Consider the following 19,065-nt stretch of genomic DNA (forward strand, 5'->3'; position numbering starts at 1 on the left):
TGACTAGCTTCCTGTTCACGTCCTTGAATTATTCAGTTTCTCTCTGGAAAAACTGAGTCTCATACTGCATAAGCAGTACTTCTTCAGGACTAACCAAAGAGATGTTCAGTCATAGTTTTACAAGTTACGGACAAAAGTGTTTGGCCATAGGAAAAGAAATACAGATGGCACACAAATGAGCCACATATATTTATGAACCAAATGTGTTGTTTAAAAAACTACCATTTAAGCTGTAATATTTTCTTAAAGTAACAAAGTTAAAAGAGAATTTATTAGGCAGAAATTCTTAAGATGATATTATTAAATCCCTTATAACTAGTGATGTTTGCTATTTCCTATTAGGTTTGAGTCTAAAATACCAGCCATTTGACCTTCATTGACACAACTCTTAAGGACAGCAGAGTTTTTATGAGGTTCTGGGTCTAAACTTGTGCCATCTCTAACTCATAACATATATAGCACAAGATTTAGCTGATTATTACTTTTACCTTACTAATCAAGTATTTAGTATTTTAAAAAATATCAAATTTTTAAAGATTTGGACTTAAATTGTGAAATCTGTCTATAATTTATCAAATATTATATGAAAATCATAGTGAGATGAAAGACTTAAATGAATAATAACATATAGTACATTCTGAGCCTTTTTTTCACCATTGGAAAATTTAACACTTAACCACATCGGTAAACCTTGGGTTTCCTACGCATGTGACATTCTAACATCAACAAAATCTGATCCTACATGATTTTTTTAGCTTCTGCTATACCCTACAGATTTGTTCCAGCCACTTCATTTACTATTTATTTAAGCATAAAATATTTTTTCATGAAAACTTCCCGTATTTCATGAAAACTTTCTTGGCTACAAGAAAAGAAAACAGAGTTGTCGGTTTTCCTCCATTGATCAATGTGGTCTCCAATTACCCCATTAATGTTAAGTTTTTTCCAACCCTGAGACATAGATGGTTCAGTAATTTGGGGGCTGAAAATCAACCTTCTGAGTCTATATTAAGCCTCTTGATGCTTTTTATCCTTCCAGGAAATATTGTGCCTTTTCTCCATTCCTTTATTTTCTCTATTCCTCATTCCCAGCAAGGAGTAGATATCTATCTCAAGTGGAATTCCATTTCTAATCTAACTCCTTCACTAATGTTCACTAACATACGTTAAAAACAATTTTTAACCTGTATTAGACAAGATTCTTTCCATCACAAGGGACAGAATTTCAATGGAAATTAGCCTAAAATAGGAAAAGGGCACCTTATTAGTTTATATTGCTTAAAGTTCAAAAGATAAAGTTAAGAAATTGTGCCTTTCTTCCCTTGGATTGTTCTGCCTCTGTGTGAATTTCATTTCCAGGCCAACTCTTCCTTCATAGCAGTCCTTGGTACATCTTTATACTAACTAGAACAGCACAGAGGCAATGTCTTTCTGTCATTTTAATTTAGCAAAAGCCCAGGGATTTGTTTGGATATAATATATCCTGAACCAAATAGTATGGTGAGGGAGGATGGAATATGCCAATTGGCTGATCATGAGGTTATACCAATCTCATTCAAACTACAGAGACTGATAGGAAAGATTGGTTTCTCAATAAAAATCAAATATTCTTTATCAGAGGAAGCAGAAATGGATTGAGGGTTGACAAAAACACCAGATGTCCTCTTAGAACATTTCCATGTTATATGCTCCCTACTATGTTTTTCAAATAGCAAGTTGTACCTTCTCTATTGCAATTGTTGACTTACTTGCTTGTTTCCATTTTTAGGCTGAAGAGGACAGGGACCATAGCCCTCTTATTGGTGAAGGTCAATATCTAGCTCAGTGCCCGGCACATCTAAGGTACTAAAACTATCTGTTGAATTGAATGGAATTGCTTTATTTAATTAATTTGATAAATATCTACAAACCATATGCTAGGCAATGGAGAAACAGCAGAGAATAAAACAGATGGAAATCTCTGTTCTCCTGAAATTTACTTTCAAATAGGACATAGTTCGAAACTTTCAAATGTTACTAGAGTTTCATCTCTAAAATTCTATGATAATAACATAACATAGGGGCAGTCGTACAGGGATACACCGGAACAATTATTCCTCAGAGGAAATTATGTGACTAAACCTTTTCTACTTGATGATAATCCAAATAGGACCAATGCATTGGATCTAATTCATTCATTAGTTCATTCAACAAGTATTTACGGAATCCCTACCAAGTGCCAGGAAGATAGAGTCCCAGCTCTCCTGGCACTTAAAGGTTAGCGAGGAAAAAACACATTGCGTTAGTTTCCTATGGCTTCTCTAAAAATTACAACTTGGTGGCTTGGAACAACACGCATTTATTTTCTCACAGTTCTGGAAGTCCCAAGTCCAAAATGGGTTTCACAGGGTGAAAACCAATGTATCCACAGGGCCATACTCCCTCCAAAAGAGAAAACATCTGTTTCCTTGCCTTTTCAAGCTTCTAGAGCTTCATTTCTCTCATTTCTTGGCTTATGGTCCCTTCCTATATACTTAAGGCCAGCAGCATAGCATCTTCAAATCTCTCTCTCCTCTTTTATCACATTGCCTTCTGCTCTGTGACAAATCCCCCTTTGCCACCTTCTTACAAGGGCGTTTGTGATTTCCCACTCAGTTATTCCAGGATAAACTATCCATCTCAATATCTTTAACTTAGTCACATCTGCAAAATCCATTTTGCTACTTAATGTAAAAGTCACAAGATCCAGACATTAGGTCCTAGATATCCTTGGGGGCAGTTATTTAGCCTACCACACACATTAATGAAATAATTAAAAAGTATATAATTAGTGGGCTTCCCTGGTGGTGCAGTGGTTGAGAGTCCGCCTGCCGATGCAGGGGACACGGGTTCATGCCCCAGTCCGGGAGGATCCCACATGCCGCGGAGCGGCTGGGCCCGTGAGCCATGGCTGCTGGGCCTGCGTGTCCGGAGCCTGTGCTCCGCAACGGGAGAGGCCACAGCAGTTAGAGGCCTGCGTACCACAAAAAAAAAAAAAAAAAAAAAGTATATAATTAGCAATCATGTTTCTTAATTAAATGGTTTTCTCATAATATTTTAAAAATATTAAAATAGAACAATAGAACTTTTAAATACCCATAACTTCAAAAATGTTCCAGAACCATAAAGTGTGTCTGGGTAGATTATGGTTCATGGTAAAAGCCTAAAGGCCAATGTTCATAGTAAAGGAGTTAGATGAAGTAAAGTTAATTTAAAAAAAAAAGAAGAAGAAGAAGAAGAAGAACAGGAGAAGAGATTGGTGGCAAAATTTTAATTTAGAGCGTGGAGAGATTTAAAATGTTAACATTTTGAAAAGACTGTAACCGTAAAAATAGGAAGGAAAAAGCACATAATTGTGAAAGATTTGCTGGCCTTTCAGAATGAATCAAAGGCAAGTTTTAGAAAAACAAAGAAGATATTACATATACACATAGAAAGAGTAGTATATCATTAGAGAATCTAATTTTCTAAACTAGCATAGTATCTGCAAGTAGGGAGACACACCATGAAATCTCTAAAAAAAACAAGCAGATTTAAAGCAATACTCTCTTGTGTATATCATTATCAGCATCCTTACCTCTGGGGCAATGTTTAGCTCAGATTATCTTATTTAAATAGCTATGGCTTACAAAAAAAGATCCAATCTGTTCTTTCACAAGAAAATTGTACACCAAGGATATATGATTATTTTTCCCTTTAGGATAAAGCAAAAAGACATGTTGAATCACATACGGTTTCAATAAATAAAAGTTAACAGAAGAACTGGAGGATTTTTCAGATCTGATATGTGCTCTGAAAATGATAATTTATTTTTTTTACTATAAAAGTTCTTCTAGAGATACTGTGTTGATTCAATATAGATATTTAAAGGGCAAAATGTTAATGTTAAATTTTGACAGGAAGCTGAAACTTGAGGGTAGAAATATAATTTTTATTCACATATGTATAATTTGGGGGCACCTTGATGCAGCTTCTTTTTTCATCTATTACAAAAAAATATTGTTATTTAACTCTGATTCTTTGTTACAGAGAGTTAGAAGTGACATGAATCAAAATAATGTTATAACTTTGAATAAACATGATATGGCTGTAGCACTTCTAGCCACTAGATTCTCTAGTAGTCAAAATACTTTTATTTAAATGGTTTTCTGATTCTAATAGTTGTTTTCTGCATATTTTAGCCTTCTCATAGCTTTTAAGATTAGAAATCTTTCCACTTCTTAGAATTGTCATTAAATATTTGTCTCTTACAATTACTGTGTTTCTGGCTTGTAAGTTACTATGTTTGTTCCTGTGTTCCTCCCAATATATTAGGGCTTTGTCATGAACATTGGAAACTTCAATAGTATCCACTACCACAGTTGATGGGAAGCAGTGTGTTGTAATAGAAGAGCTGCTCTGGCAATCAAATGACCCGGACAATATCCATGCTCTGTGGCAACTCACATAGGTAAGCTTGAAAATTCAGAACAGAATTCTGTGTTCTTAATAGACTATGGTTGATTATGTACACATACAGCTACTAGTATCCCCTTTACTGTTTCCATGCCCCTTTACAGTGCAACTTTGTGGCTTTTCTATCAAGAGATGCAGGATATTTTCATATCTCTTGAATCTGGACTGATTATGTGACTTGGAATTGTTAAAAGAATGCAGCAGAAATGACATTGTTTTAGTTAACAAGCCTTGACATTAAAAAAACTTGCATACTTCTGATTTCTCTTGGAACTCTGAGCAGGCACTATGTGAAGGAAGCCAGACTCACAAAGGATGAAAGAACCTTTGGCCCAGGGCAGAGACAGCCCAGTGTTCTCAGCTGAGAATATCCTAGACTAGCCAGATCCCAGATGACCCAGTAGCTAACCACAGATGTAAAGTACTCAGGCAAAATCAAAAGAATAGCTCAGTTGATCCCATTTAAAATTGCCAACCTACAGACTTAACTAAATACATGGTAATTTGTTATTTTAATCCATTCAGATGTGGGATGGTTTATTACATGGCAAAAGCTAACTGATACACAGACTTAATATATTTTAGTTGAGTGAAAGGATATATCATTGAAATGCAAAGAAAAATATTTCTAAAGTTATTCTACTTCTGATGTGAAATTCTATATTACTTTTTCTTCTATACCAATATAGCTTTTTTTTTATCCATACCAAATTCTAAATTTGAGGGGAAATATACATTTCTATTTTAATTTTTAAAGACCACTCTAAAGGAAATAAAAAAGAAATATTCTTCATTGTTTATTGATAAGAAAATTACTTAATCACATTTTTTACTATAAAAATTTCATGTGACAATTTATAATTGAAATAATCTTAGTTCTGTTTAAAAATGGCACTTGATTTATTTTTTAAGGATTAAACTCTCTATATTAGCCATAGAGATTACCTTCAAAGTTTTATCATTTTAGTCATTTAAATAACATAAGTATTTTGTATTTGAAAATTGCTTCCCCTGCAGAAAAAAATAAAATGCCAATAGATTATCAAACAAAACTCATAGTAATAGAACACTTTACCTGCATAAGTATTTATGAGTGTCAGCAGAATTACCAATTTCCAAAGCAACCTCATTTCCACTTTCTGAGGTCAAAATTTCTCCCATACAATCAGCCGGAAGGAAAATGTCTATCTTCCAGTCTGAAAGAAAAAAAAAATGTCATGAAATGACAAATATACAAACATGCATATTGTAAAGTATGTATGAATTGTTGCATATTCATTCAAGTTGATATTAAAATATTAACCTAAATAAAGCAACCTAAAGGTCTACTTTATATATATATGTGTAGTTTGTAAATTTCCATAATTTCAGCTCATATTTCCATAATTTCAATTCATACCTTAGAAATACATGTCATTTGCTGTAGTAGTGTAGGGGCTGGAGTACAATTCAATTGAATGTATTCTATGTGGATTAAAACTTTCATGAGTATAATTTTAAATTTGGTTCTTTTTGAAATGTTAGAGAGGTTTAAAAACATGTTAAATCAACTCCCGCAATTCTGTTGGTGACTTTTATTTTTGATTTTACACCATTAGGAAAAAGGTAAAATATTACTCTATCTTATATATATTAACAGTGATTTTATACATTTCATGGATTTTTAAGTGTTTTTTTAAATCAGTATTATTCTCAATATATTGAGAATATATTCATTGGGAAACATTATTTTCCTATTGTTACTAGAACTAAAATTAATATTGTGGTATAAAATTTCTGCTGGAACTCAATTTCTGGAAGTATTATCTTTCAAGTGTGAGACATACATTTCCTTTGTGATCACATCACAATTTTCTCTAATTTATTTTGACATTTAAGTTTTCCAGTGATAAATGAAATCAAGATAAAGTGTTTGTTCAGCCTTTACTCCAAAAGTGAAATCTAGTAAGCAGCTCATAAAGCTCATAATCTCAAAAAAGTATAGAATAAACTCACGTAGGTCACATTTGATAAAAATTATTTTATATCAAATGATAGGACCCTTTGGAAACTTTTAACTTAGTGTAAATATATTGTCTTGCAACTTCAAATATCTCTTGGAAGCATGTGGATTTTAAGTGTAAGTCTAGTAAAAAAAAATTTTTTTTTGATCATTTCCTGATATATTTTTAAATTGTAAAAATCTTTAATTTCTTTCTGTTACTAGTTACTTCAACTTAAACCCCAGGGACCATATTCAACTTTAAGTCTTTATAAAATCCAAGTTAAATGCTTTCAAATTTAATCTAGGAATAAAAATCAAAAAGAAAATAAACAATATTCAGGTCAATATGCTATGCTGATTTGACAGTGTCCTACCAGAAATTCTGTCATATCTTACATCATCTTTGCATTCTCTTTGACACCACAGGTTCTAAGCTCTTAACCCCTTATATTTAAGTGAAATTATACACTATATCCATTCATTAATTTATATTTTTTCAAGAAATATTTATTTATTTATATTTATTCTCTGCCAGACATTAGGTACTTTGGTGTTAGTAGTGAATCTAAAACCCTTCATTTCTACCCTTGAGGTCTTGCCATCTTTTAAGAGACACAGACTTTTAAGAAAAACAGCAAAATCAAACACACACACACACACACACACACACTGATAAATAGTTAGGTGTGGTAAATATGGTAATACTTTGAAGAAAACAAGTGCAATCTATGAGATCTATGAGGTGGGGTTCAAGTAGTATTTTTGAACGGAGGCTTGAAAAATGAGTATGCTTTAGCCAGGCAAAGAGTACATGTACATGAGGTAGGGAGCATAGGAGAGCAGGGATTAAGATAGGTAAGATGTAGAAGGAGACTACTAGCTGTCTAAGCAAAAGGGAGAGAGCGTGACAAGGTCCTGAAGCAGGCCTGAGTTTGCATTTTCAAAGACCTGACAAAGATCCAGTTTGCTATTCAGAAGGATAGTGGCATGAGACAAGGTTGGAGAAGGACAAAGAGGTTAAACTGTGGGCCATGTTGACGAGTATGGATGTTGTACTTCCACATTATAATGAAGATTTTTAAGCAGGACAGACTGAATTTAATATACGTTGTACAAACATCACTGGCTGATGTGGAGAATGGAAGGGGTGGAGTAAAAAGTAAAAACTTACAATTACCAATTTATCTGATGGGCATTCATTATTTCTTCCGACCAAACAATTCTTCCCCCTTCTTCTGATAAAAGCTCTGTGTTTTTTTGTTTTTGTCTTTGTTTTTGTTTTTTTAGGAACCATCTCCCTACACACCCTCAGTCCATATAATGAGAGTGAGATTTCTTTCACCTCCTAGCTCCAGGGATGAGGATGTGACCAGGGCTATGTCAATCAGGAATTCATTCCCCTGGCTACAATGTTTTGTAAAAGGATGGGCATGTAGCCTAAGCCAAACCAGTGACAGCAAAGCCAAGACATTTGTCAATAATATTAAGACAGTTAAGTTGTTAAGATATAATCTGTTGATCCAATGTAATACAAAATTTTGCAAGTCCTGTCTTGACCCAATTTTGAAAGCATGGCTAAAAACTCTCAACTCCCCTTAGCAGATAGTTTGCTGAGTTCCCACCCCAACTTCTTCCCTTATCAGGCCCTGACACTTCTGGGTTATAATGCACACAAAGCAATTTTCAGAGGCCTCCAGTTACCTAACAACCAGGAATGGCCCTTCTTCCTAGGGCTGACAGAATTATTCAAAATACTCAATCTCAAGGATGCCCTCGAAACTTAGCTAACACTACTTCACTTGCCATACATTAGTTGCTCTTATCCTGTCCATACATACTTGTCATGCATAAGTCCCAGCTTGCTATTATCCTGTCCCTGGGTATACTTCTGTGAATACCCCTTCTCTCATTTGGATCTGTAGGAAACAAGAGTATTGCTTCATATATCCCAGTTTCACATATATGAGTGTTATTATGTTGTGTTCCTCCATCTAAAGAACCTGTAGTCATAGCTGATATCATGACATTATGAAATGCCATGCTTAAAATCTGGAATTCCCAGATGTGAATGAATAAGACAAAATCTTTGCCCGATCCAGTTTGGGTTGTAATTTTTTTTGTCTTTCACAAACAAAATCATCTGACTAGTGTATTCATTTTTCAGCCTGAATTTATATAAAGTTTTTCTTAAAGACTCCAGTGCAAACTGACATGATATATACCCCTTGAGCCTCGTATTTATCAAAGACTCCATTATATTGCCAGCATTGTTGTACATTATCTTGAAGATAAAGCTGTATGTAATGCTTGCTCCTAATACATGGTATGGTATGTAATGTAGAGCTCATAGGTATTCAGTAAGTGTCTGGTTTGTATTTGACAACCAACCAACCTAGTATTATCAAGAAAAAAGACTAAACTGGGAATCTAGAGACTTTGCTTCTACTACTGTCTTTCTCTTAACCAGCTTATTAATATTGGGTATTTCATTTATAATCACAATGATTGTCAGCTTCCTCCTATGAAAAAGGAAGGGTTTGACCTAGAGATCACCCTTAGATTTCTTCCAGCTCTGATAATCTAAGATTGTTTGATTCAACCAGGTATCTAACTTCATAGCACATTTTTCCCTTTATCATCTGATTGCTTATCAACATCCTCTAATGAGGGCCAAGTCCAAGAGATATTTTATTTTGCAATGCTCTATAAAGATAGCCTAAATAGCTAATATTTATGCATCAGTTGCCATTTGTAAAAGTTCCATTTGTAAAAGTTTAAATTGCCTGAGGAAGGAGAATACACTGGCTCAATGAGAACAATCTAGATAAGAAGAGTCTGGTTATTTACTCACAGGAAAAAGGGATAGAAATATTCAGTAGCTAAAATTTATGCTGGGCACTGACACGCAAAATAGCCACAGGAATTATTTCTAGGTTCCTAGAATCCTAAAGATTGCTTGAGGCAAAATAAAGGAGGCCAGTATATAAACTTAACTTAAAAGAACTTCCCGAAGCTCTAAAAAAGTTTCAAAAATGCATCACCAGCACTTTGTTTTAGATGAGGTTTATAAACCATGCAATCTTTAAATATCATTTTGGCCTGAAGAAGTGGGTGTCTTGGTTCATAACCCAGCTGCTGAGGTTATTGTTCTATTATTACTGGACAAGCTTGTCCCCTCCAGACCATATGTGTTTCTTTTTCCTCTCATGGAATTTCTCAGTGCAAAAGTAACAATTTCAAACACTTCAACACAAGAATATGTGTAGGTACACAATCTCTTTCTTGTAATCCCCCCCCAATTTTTTTTAAATCTCTGAAAGTTGAAATACCCTTGTAAGTTGAGTGGCAAAATTAATTTGGTGGTAAAATCTGTACCAAATTAATGTGAGGTTGTTTAGTCTGTTTCATCTAACTTAGCATGAATATTTAGGTTTTGCTGTTGAACAGAAAGTGTTGGTTGATGATAGAGCTGTTCAGCCCACTGAAGGTATTGTCTAAATACGTGTAAATTTGAACATTGCCTTTCTAAAGACCAAAGTAGGGATCAGCAAACTGAAGTCTTCTGACCAAATTCAGTCTCCTGCCTGTTTTTGTAAGTAAAGTTTCACTGGAACCCAGCATACCTATTTATTTATGTACTGTCTATGGTTACCTTTGTGCTACAAACGCAGAGTTGAGTAGTTGTGCCAGAGACCATATGGCCCTCAAAAGTGAAAATATTTACTATCTGGCCCTTTATAACCTTAGGGCTTCTGGAAGTTCTGTTGCTGATCTCTGGTCTAATATATTCTAAAGTCTAAAAACATTTGGCTGTGAAGATTTCAGGTAAAGGAATGTGGAACTCTATTTCTCTAACCCCATGTATACATACATACTCAGCAAGAATTGCATGTTTAACAGAAAAAATAAATGGGTCTTGATTTTGAAGTAGCTTCGGACTGTATCGTACCTTAATAGGATATCTTCTTACCACGTGTCCCCAATCAGCATCTGACTTCCCCCCCCCAGATGGCACAGGAGAGAAGAGTTTAGAGATGATTGCTGTGACTGTGAGTTTGTACCTAAGACTGATTGTTCTTAACCCACACAACACAAACGTTTCCTTCATTTGGTTCAGAATAACCCATTTTGTTTTCAAATAGAAAGCCATCACTCAACCTGTTTCTTGGCCATAAAACCATTTGTCAGTCTATGAATGTGCTACAAATGCTTGTAAACCAGGAATGATTAGGAAGTTAAGTATTGGCTCGACTTTAGGTAATAGAGTAATTCTGGGAGGTTGTTGCCAGGTTAAATTGTGGTGTGCCCAGCAGACATGGGAGACAATGGGTGCTACCAAAAGAGAGATGGAATGCATCTGTGCTGTTTAGCTTTTACAAAAGTACCTTCCAACTTCTCTTTGCACTGAGAACTAGCAACATTTGCTTAAACAAAACGGTGGGTGGATGTGCACGTACAGTTTTGTAACAAGCCTTTGAAAGGGGCTCATGAAGGATTCTACTTGGTACTCAATAACTACACTTACAAGCTACAGAGAATGCCTAAGATAACCTAACACATCACATTGAATGACAGAAGAAAAACATGGGGAGCTATTCTTGTCTAACTGTCTCAACTTGATGCTCTTTAATGTCTGTAGATACATCTATGTGATACCAATTTGGGTGACAGACAATTTTGTTAATCGGTACATACAGTGTATAAAAATCCTCAGGTCGGGCTTCCCTGGTGGCGCAGTGGTTGAGAGTCCGCCTGCCGATGCAGGGGACGCGGGTTCGTGCCCCGGTCCGGGAGGATCCCGCATGCCGCGGAGCGGCTGGGCCCGTGAGCCATGGCCGCTGAGCCTGCGCGTCCAGAGCCTGTGCTCCGCAACGGGAGAGGCCGCAGCAGTGAGAGGCCCGCGTACAGGAAAAAAAAAAAAAAAAAAATCCTCAGGTCTATTACATATTGTACCTGTTTCTTGCCCTTTTTGCATTATCTGAAATGATTTTCTGACTTTGGTAGTAGGAAAAAGAAGCAACTACTCATTGGCTTTAATGGTCACTGTAAATACAGGGTAATATAATGACCAATGGAGGAATATTACTTAAAATATTGCCAGCTTCTCTCTATGTGTATTAACTGTGCTGCTTTAACATGAAAGGAAATCATTGTTGCAAGTGCATTACTCCTAATGGGCTTATTCTTCCTCTACGTATAGCAACATTGCTTTGACATTGAAGAATTTCATAGCAGAGATTAAGATCCATTTTCAGATGGCATGTTCATCATCAGAACAAATGTGCTCAGCACTAATTGCCCTTTTGTTTTTAATTGACCACTTAATTAACTGCACTAGATAAATTAAAAATCTCAAATCCATTTTCTTCAGGTAGCCCCACTGTTTTATTTCAGTATGATAAAAATCTGTGGCCAGATAGAAGGGAAGATGCTTAATAATTTTACAACAGATTTCCAACCTCAGCATTCATGGAGTTATTTACTATCAAACTAAATCAATAATAAATTAAAAAATGAAATATTTATGATCTGAAAAATCTGATTTAGACTAGGAAACCCCAACTGCCTTTAAGTCAGGCAAAGTAGCAAGATAAATTATGCCATCACAGTCTTTGTTTTCAGAATATAATGCAATCACTTATGATAATTGTTATGCCAGCTCTCAAAATAGGCAGTCATAATAGATGATAGATTAGCAGAAAGATATAACACAGCGTGTTTAATGCAATCGTAGAAGAAACATTCCTTCTTTTCTTCGAGGAGACATGATTACATGTTAAGTTGTTAACAGCATGAAATAAATGCAAATATGTTTGTTATGAAAATAGTTAGAATCATTTCTACACATTTTCTTATTAGCAAAACCAAGCTGTACAACTTAACCTAGTCATCAATAGTCTATCTCATATGGCTTTTGCTTGAGGCAGTGGAGTCTTGCTGAAAGAGACCAATGTGAAGAAATTAGTTTTCTAAGTGATAAGAAATCATCCTTTCAATGAATTTCAGAATTGAAAGAAAGTACAGATCTTCCTCAATTTACAATGGGGTTATGCACCAATAACCCCAATATAAGTTGAAAATATCGTAAGTCAACAATGCATTTAATACACCTAACCTACTGACCAGCATAGCTTAATCTAGCCTACTTTAAACATGTTCAGAACATTTACATTAGCCTACAGCTGGGCAAAATCATCTAACCCAAAGCCTCGAATATCTCTTGTAATATGTTGAATATTGTATTGAAAGTGAAAAACAGAATTGTTGTAAGTGTATCAGTTGTTTACCTATGTGATTGGGGGACTGACTGGGAGCCGTAGCTGCCCAGCATCATGAGATAGCAGCCTACAGCATATTGCTAACCTGGGAGAAGATCAGGGTTCAAAATTCAAAGTAAAGTTGAATTTGAAACATCGTACGTTAGGGTCCATCTGTGTAGAGATAATATTGTTTTTGTAGGGGAGGAAACTGAGGCCTCAAAGGAGTAAATAATTATCCCTATTCAGTTCATGACCTAGAGTGAGACCTGAGGGCAGATCCCTGATAGAGAGTCCTCCCTACTTCATGCCCTTTTTGATCTGTGACACTGGACCTGTCACCTAAGTATAGCTTCAGCCTCTGTGAGCCTATTTTCCCAACTGAAAAATGCAGGTAATTATATCTCATAGAAATGCTGTTGGTATCTCTATTAATCAGACTAAGAGAATCAGGGTGGGTGATAATGTAGTTTGGAGGATTTGTAATGTCAACTCTCATCTCTGAAAACGGTGACAAGAAATATTTGCTGTTCAGGCAAACCTAACTTTATTAGACTTACTACAGAAAGAGAGACTATAAGTTGAAATAGTCTTAGTACTACCTCAGAAGGGGAAGTTATGGATTATATTTATAGGATTTTATGGCCTGAGCTGAGTGATTTTAAGGTTAATCTTGCAAGATGAAGAACTGACTAGAAATAGGCAGAGTTCATGGTGTAATAGCTTTAGATTGATGGGCGCCATGTGGTTAGACTCTTGATGTAGGTCTTGATGTTGTTCTTGAAATGAAAGTTTTATCCTATAGAAGTGAATACTTCCTAAAGCAAATAACTAAATTACTTTGCTTTCAGTATCATTTAACACAGGGATAGGGAATTATGCCAGTTTCAGTTCTCAGTAATGGGTTGAATAATAAGATGGACATACTGCAAACCAAGCACCAAAGCAGAAAGGAGTTGGGAAATTTTTCTGTAAGAATCAGATAGGAAATAACTTTTGCTTTTACAGATCATTCGGCCTCTGTTTCCACTACTAAACAGGACTGTTGTAGCAAAAACGCAGCCATAGACAAGACATTAACAAATGGGAGTGGCTGTGTTCTAATAAAACTTTATTTACAAAAAAGTGATCAAGGGTAGCATTTAATCCAAGGCCACAATTTGCCAACCCCTGTCTAAAGAATGGCATGGAGAGAAGTTTCTAGTGAGAAGTTATCAGCCCAAGCCTACTGAATATTTGAGTAACCTCTGGACTGACAAGAAGCTGGGAGGGAGAGTGAGTATATCAGATACAAGATATATTCAGAAATATAATTCAGAAATATCTTGATTAAAACAAATGGAGTATAGTCATTTGCCCCATTCTTTTTAATCTAAATATTTCTGAATTTTGCTACTGATATCTATGTTACCTATATGATATATATTATAATGTATATGATATACATATATCATACATAGATAAGTTTAACAGTAAGAAGCAGATTAGTTTTCTTTTCACTCTTTTTGCTTCTTCATGTATTCCAAATTTAAAAAAGGACTAAAGAAAACAAGAATATTTATAGCAAGATCCTACTGAAACAACTATGCATACGAAGCATTTTGTTCGTTTGTTTTGTTTGGGGGAATATAAATAAGCTTATTTGGGAGCAGTATTAGAGCATCAGAGGAAAAAAAATTACTTCTTTATGTGCTTAAGAAAAAGCAGTCAGACTGGCGGAAAATTTTCTTTTTTTCTGCTTTACTAAATTTGTCAAATTAAAGAAAAACAAAGCAAAACAGATTGGTATAGGCCAAAACAATATCTAAATCTAATAAGATGGTATTTAATAAGAGTACATATTAAGTTTTAGGTTTAAAACATTGATCTATTTATTCAGCATAGGAGCAGCATGGGGAAAAGAGACTTTACATAATTTCAAGTTAGAAAAACAAACACAATATGGGGTGATTCTAGGCCAACATTCAATATTTGCTTATCTTTTGACATAGTTGCTGAAAATCAGATGTAACTGAGGTTGCATTAATAAAAGCATAGTGTCCAAAACAAGGAATGTGCTATTTCTACCTTAACGTGCGCTTATGTAACCACATAGGGAGATTGTATTCTCTTCTCAACATCAAGGCTTAAGAGAAATTTTGACAAATTGAAAGCCTCTCCTAGGGAGCAGGGTGAGGATGATGAAGTGGCTGGGAGCTTATGAGGGTCACTGGGAAAAAATGAGTATGCTTAGCCTGGGGAAGAGAGGATCTAGCAGGCAGAGGAGAACCATCTTCGAATGTTTGAAGGGCTGTGTTGTGGAAGAAGGATTAGACTTATTATTTGTGTCTCAGGAGAGCAGAACTGGGACCAAAGAGTAGACATTTCAGGGCAGCAAATTTCAGCTTAATATCAGCCCAGAGCATTTTAACAAGTAGAATTGTCCAGCCAGTGGTTAAGTGCACTGGCTTTGAAACCTAGACTTTCTAGGTTTGTATCTCAAAACTTACAGTCACTTAATAGCTTTGTGACTTTAGAGGAAGTAAAATACCGTCTCTGAGCCTTAGTTTTATGATAATGACAATGGAAAAAGTACTATCTACTGCATGGGTTTATATAAGGATTCAGTGAGATTGTGCATACAAAGAGAAAAGTGGTTTTTCCATGAGATACCAAGTTCTTCATGACTAGACATATAGAAGGAGCAGCTAGATGACAACTTCTCTGGAATATTATAGAGGGCATTTCTGCACCAAGTAGAAGGTTAAGCTAGATGACCTCTTAAGCCCTTCTAAACTTGTATCTTTTATTTCTATATAGGAGCAGGAAACTGAAAATCCTCTGTACCAGGGATCATTAGGTAGTGATCCAAAAGCTGGATTCCCCTAGAAGAACACTTGAAAATTGGGAAACCAGAATAAAAAGGAACATTCTGGCTTCTCTTTAAGTATCTGAAGACTTGGTATCAATGGTTCACATTTCTACATGGTTAAGAAGCCGAATCCAGCCTCTGTACCCCAACACTGAATTAAATCTTGGAGACAGGGTTTTGGGTGAAGTAGAAAAGAATAGCTTTATTGCTTTGCCAGGCAAAAGGGGCCACAGCAGGCTAGTGCCAGCAAAGCTGTGTGTCCCCACTTGGAAAGGGTAGTGAGAAGTTCTATAGTAATGGTTCAAAGAGGGTGTGATCAGCTCATGGGCGTTCTTCTGACTGGTTGGTGGTGAGGTAAGTGGGAGTCAGCATCATCAACCTCCTGGTTCCAACTGGTCTGGGGTCTACATGCTTGTGGGCAGCATACCTTCGTTAACTGTTAACTTCACTCACCTGATGGGGGTTTCAGTATCTACAAAACAGCTTAAAGATATTGTTGTGTGTATCCCTTGATGGGGAACAGGACCTTGCCCCAAGATGACACTATTGTTTGTTTCTCCCCTGTCTCTGTCCCTTCCCTTCCCTAATAACAGCTGCTTGAACCTGCCCATTGGAACTCAGGGAAGGTCATGGAGGCTGAATAAAGCCTATTTCTTATAATCAAAGAATTGGGGGACACAGAAAGCTTTTTGTGCATAGGAGCCTCACAGGGCCCTGCTTGGTATCAGTAACAACACCTTTAAAAGGCATTAACAACAAGCATCAGCAGTGCTTGGCCCTTTAATATCATATGCCTCAGTTTAGACAATAGAACCAGTTCGTCTAAGATGCATCCCACCTTAGTCTCATATCACCTGCCTGATCTCTGAAGGCGGTGTATTGCCACTTCTGTCCTACATTAGCTAGGTGAGATAGCTGGAAGCAGTCCTTCTGGACTGCAGTCCTTTTGGACAGGATAGAAAAATAGGAGGAGGAAGAGAATGAATGGGATACCGGCAGACTGTCTGAAAGGGAAGATTAACAACAAAAGTATTAATAATATTAGTTTTTGAATACTGACCAGTTACCAGGCTCTATGTCAAGGACTGTATGTACATTGTCTCATTTAATCTTTACAGCAGTCCTATAAGGTGTGTAAAATGATTGCTTTCCTTTAATGGGTGAGGATACTAAAACTTGGAGGGGTAAACATTTGTGCAAAGGTGTGCCCAGCTAATAGATGGCAGAAAAGTTTCTCATCTGACCAGTATCTGTTCCGATCCTGAACCTTTGCTTTCCTCCACAATGGCCAATCTTACAAACTTTACAATTTTGCCTAAAGCCAGTCCTGGGAGATTCAGTTCTAATTTCTGAGCAAACATATTTCTGATAGGAAAGATCTCTTCCTATCAGAGTTGCAAAGGGAAGATTCCTCCTTCATTGTGAATAACCTGAACTGTTATGACTCTATATGGCACAATGCAAGGTTTCCCACAGTGTGCTTTTTGGACTTAAAAAAAAGTAGCATGTAGTCAAATACTATGGAAAATGCAAGGTTAAATAAGGTGAACAAGTTCTTTCCTGCAGGATTTCTCAGTGTCTCTACTCTTCTAATGCACATTATAGAATCTGAGGAGAAGGGTACGTACTTTTTCTTAGACTTCTGTGATCCTGGGACTCTGTTTTCTTCAGTGTTTACCCTAGAGTGAATGAATGCTCCATAGAGCACAAACCTAATAGAGAGAAAAGAGCCCTGGACCAGAAATGCGATGGTATCGAAGTCCCAACTCTGCCAACAGCTAGCTATGTGATCTAAGTCTTGTAACCTCTGTTCTTATGTTGGGACAGTAATATCTGTCCTACTGACCGCTCCAAATTTTTATAAGGATCAACTAAAAGAGGATTTAAAAGAGCTCTCTAAATTGAAAAAGCCCAAGATATGCATAAGGGATTAAATGACTAATGTTTCTGTCTCCTACATAACTGATCAGGGAAATGGGCTAGATTTTAATCACTTTCATGCCAATCAGCGATTTTCTGACCTCACATAATGTTGTATCTTTTTAAAATGCATGAATGTGTGAATTTTCTGATCTACCTGGAAAGAATTATCAAAATATTATCTATATATTCATATTGTCATGAATACATTAAAGCTATGCAATTGTAAGCTCTCTGCTGAGAAAGAACACACGTTCTTCCAAGGCTATCTATTAAGGAAGGAAAGAGGAAAGAAATAGTGAGTACTCATAGCAGGATGTACACTGATTCCATTCTCTTCCCTTTGGCTAAGGTTCATGGTCCCCAGCCCCTGGACAATTGGACCTTTTGCCTTCTCTTCCATCAACCTGTCCCCTGATATGTGCTCCTGTTGGCAGTCCTGACCTCACAGAAATAGGAGTCATCTCCGGAGGAAAATGCAGTTGCCTGTCAATACTGTCGCTGTAAAACTGGGAAATTCCTCTGCTATTGAGAAGCTAGAACTTCTAAAATAAGAAAAATAAAAAGGAGAGAGAGAAAAAAATAACTCATTTGGCAACAGGGAATGGCATTGAACCTTGGTCTCTTAAGTGCCCCATTCCTTGGCTTTTTGAAGTTGCAGAAATGCGGATCAGGCTTTCTGTTGAGTGTGTTACTCTCGCTAAATACATGGTCCCCGAGAGGAAAGATGCTGTGGCCTGGGGCACGGGGGACAGACCTCATTCCCCAGCCCTTTGCTCATTCTTTCACCTTTAGAGATGGCTATTGTAGGTAAGGAAAAAAAAAGTCATCTGCTGACCTGACGATACACTTCCCCAAAGGCAGGGTATTAAGATGTTATCTCAGATTTCCCCCAGTTCATGCCTGCTTCCTGCCTTCTTACTAATAGGACCTAAACTGCCTTCCAATACCTGGATCTCATGTTTATATAAATAGTACCCCACTTTTGTAAATTGATATATAGTGTGAAAAGTGCTTTCTCAAATAAAATGTCTCATTTTGATTTTTTTTTTTTTTAATTACCAAGAAAAACAAAAAGTGAGGCTCCGAGAGATTAATTAACTTTCCTGGAGTCAGCCAGGATAAAGTATGCATACTCTTTTAAAAGTATTGTTTTATATTTTCCACCCTCTAAATTTTGGTGACTTGGGACAAAACTGTATTCTAATTTATATCCAGATATAGGTAAGGGTATTGTGAGCTGTGAACAGTAGGGAGGGAATAACAGGAGGATGTGAAAAGCATTCTTAGAGGAAAGGAGCAGTACCTTCTGCAGAGGTTCCCCATGGGCAGACTGGCCCAGTGAAAACATCACTGGACCAGGAATCCAAAGGGCTCAGTAACAGTCCACCACTGCCAGTAACCAGTTACATAATCTTAGTAAATCCAGCAACATTTCTGGTCTCAGAATTCTATGCTGAGATGGGAGAGCAGGCAATTCAACAGAAACAAGTAGGAGGCAGGCTTCCAAATAATGTAACGCTACTTCAAGTATTGGGCCAAAAGCATATAGGTAGTATGTGGCCGAGCTGGACCTTGGA

General features: G+C 36.4%; 1 protein-coding gene across 1 annotated transcript in view; it reads right to left on the bottom strand.

The window, feature by feature from the left end:
• CNTN6 (contactin 6) overlaps positions 1-11,169 on the bottom strand; it is a 237,857-nt gene extending 226,688 nt beyond the window's left edge. The window contains 2 exon segments of the mRNA XM_060308373.1: positions 5,549-5,669; positions 11,153-11,169. Of these exon segments, the coding sequence (XP_060164356.1) occupies positions 5,549-5,634 (86 nt within the window). The 5' untranslated portion in view covers positions 5,635-5,669; positions 11,153-11,169.
• Between the last annotated feature and the right edge of the window lie 7,896 nt (positions 11,170-19,065).

The sequence above is a fragment of the Globicephala melas genome, chromosome 11 (genome assembly GCF_963455315.2).
Source record: "Globicephala melas chromosome 11, mGloMel1.2, whole genome shotgun sequence".
NCBI lineage: Eukaryota > Metazoa > Chordata > Mammalia > Artiodactyla > Delphinidae > Globicephala > Globicephala melas.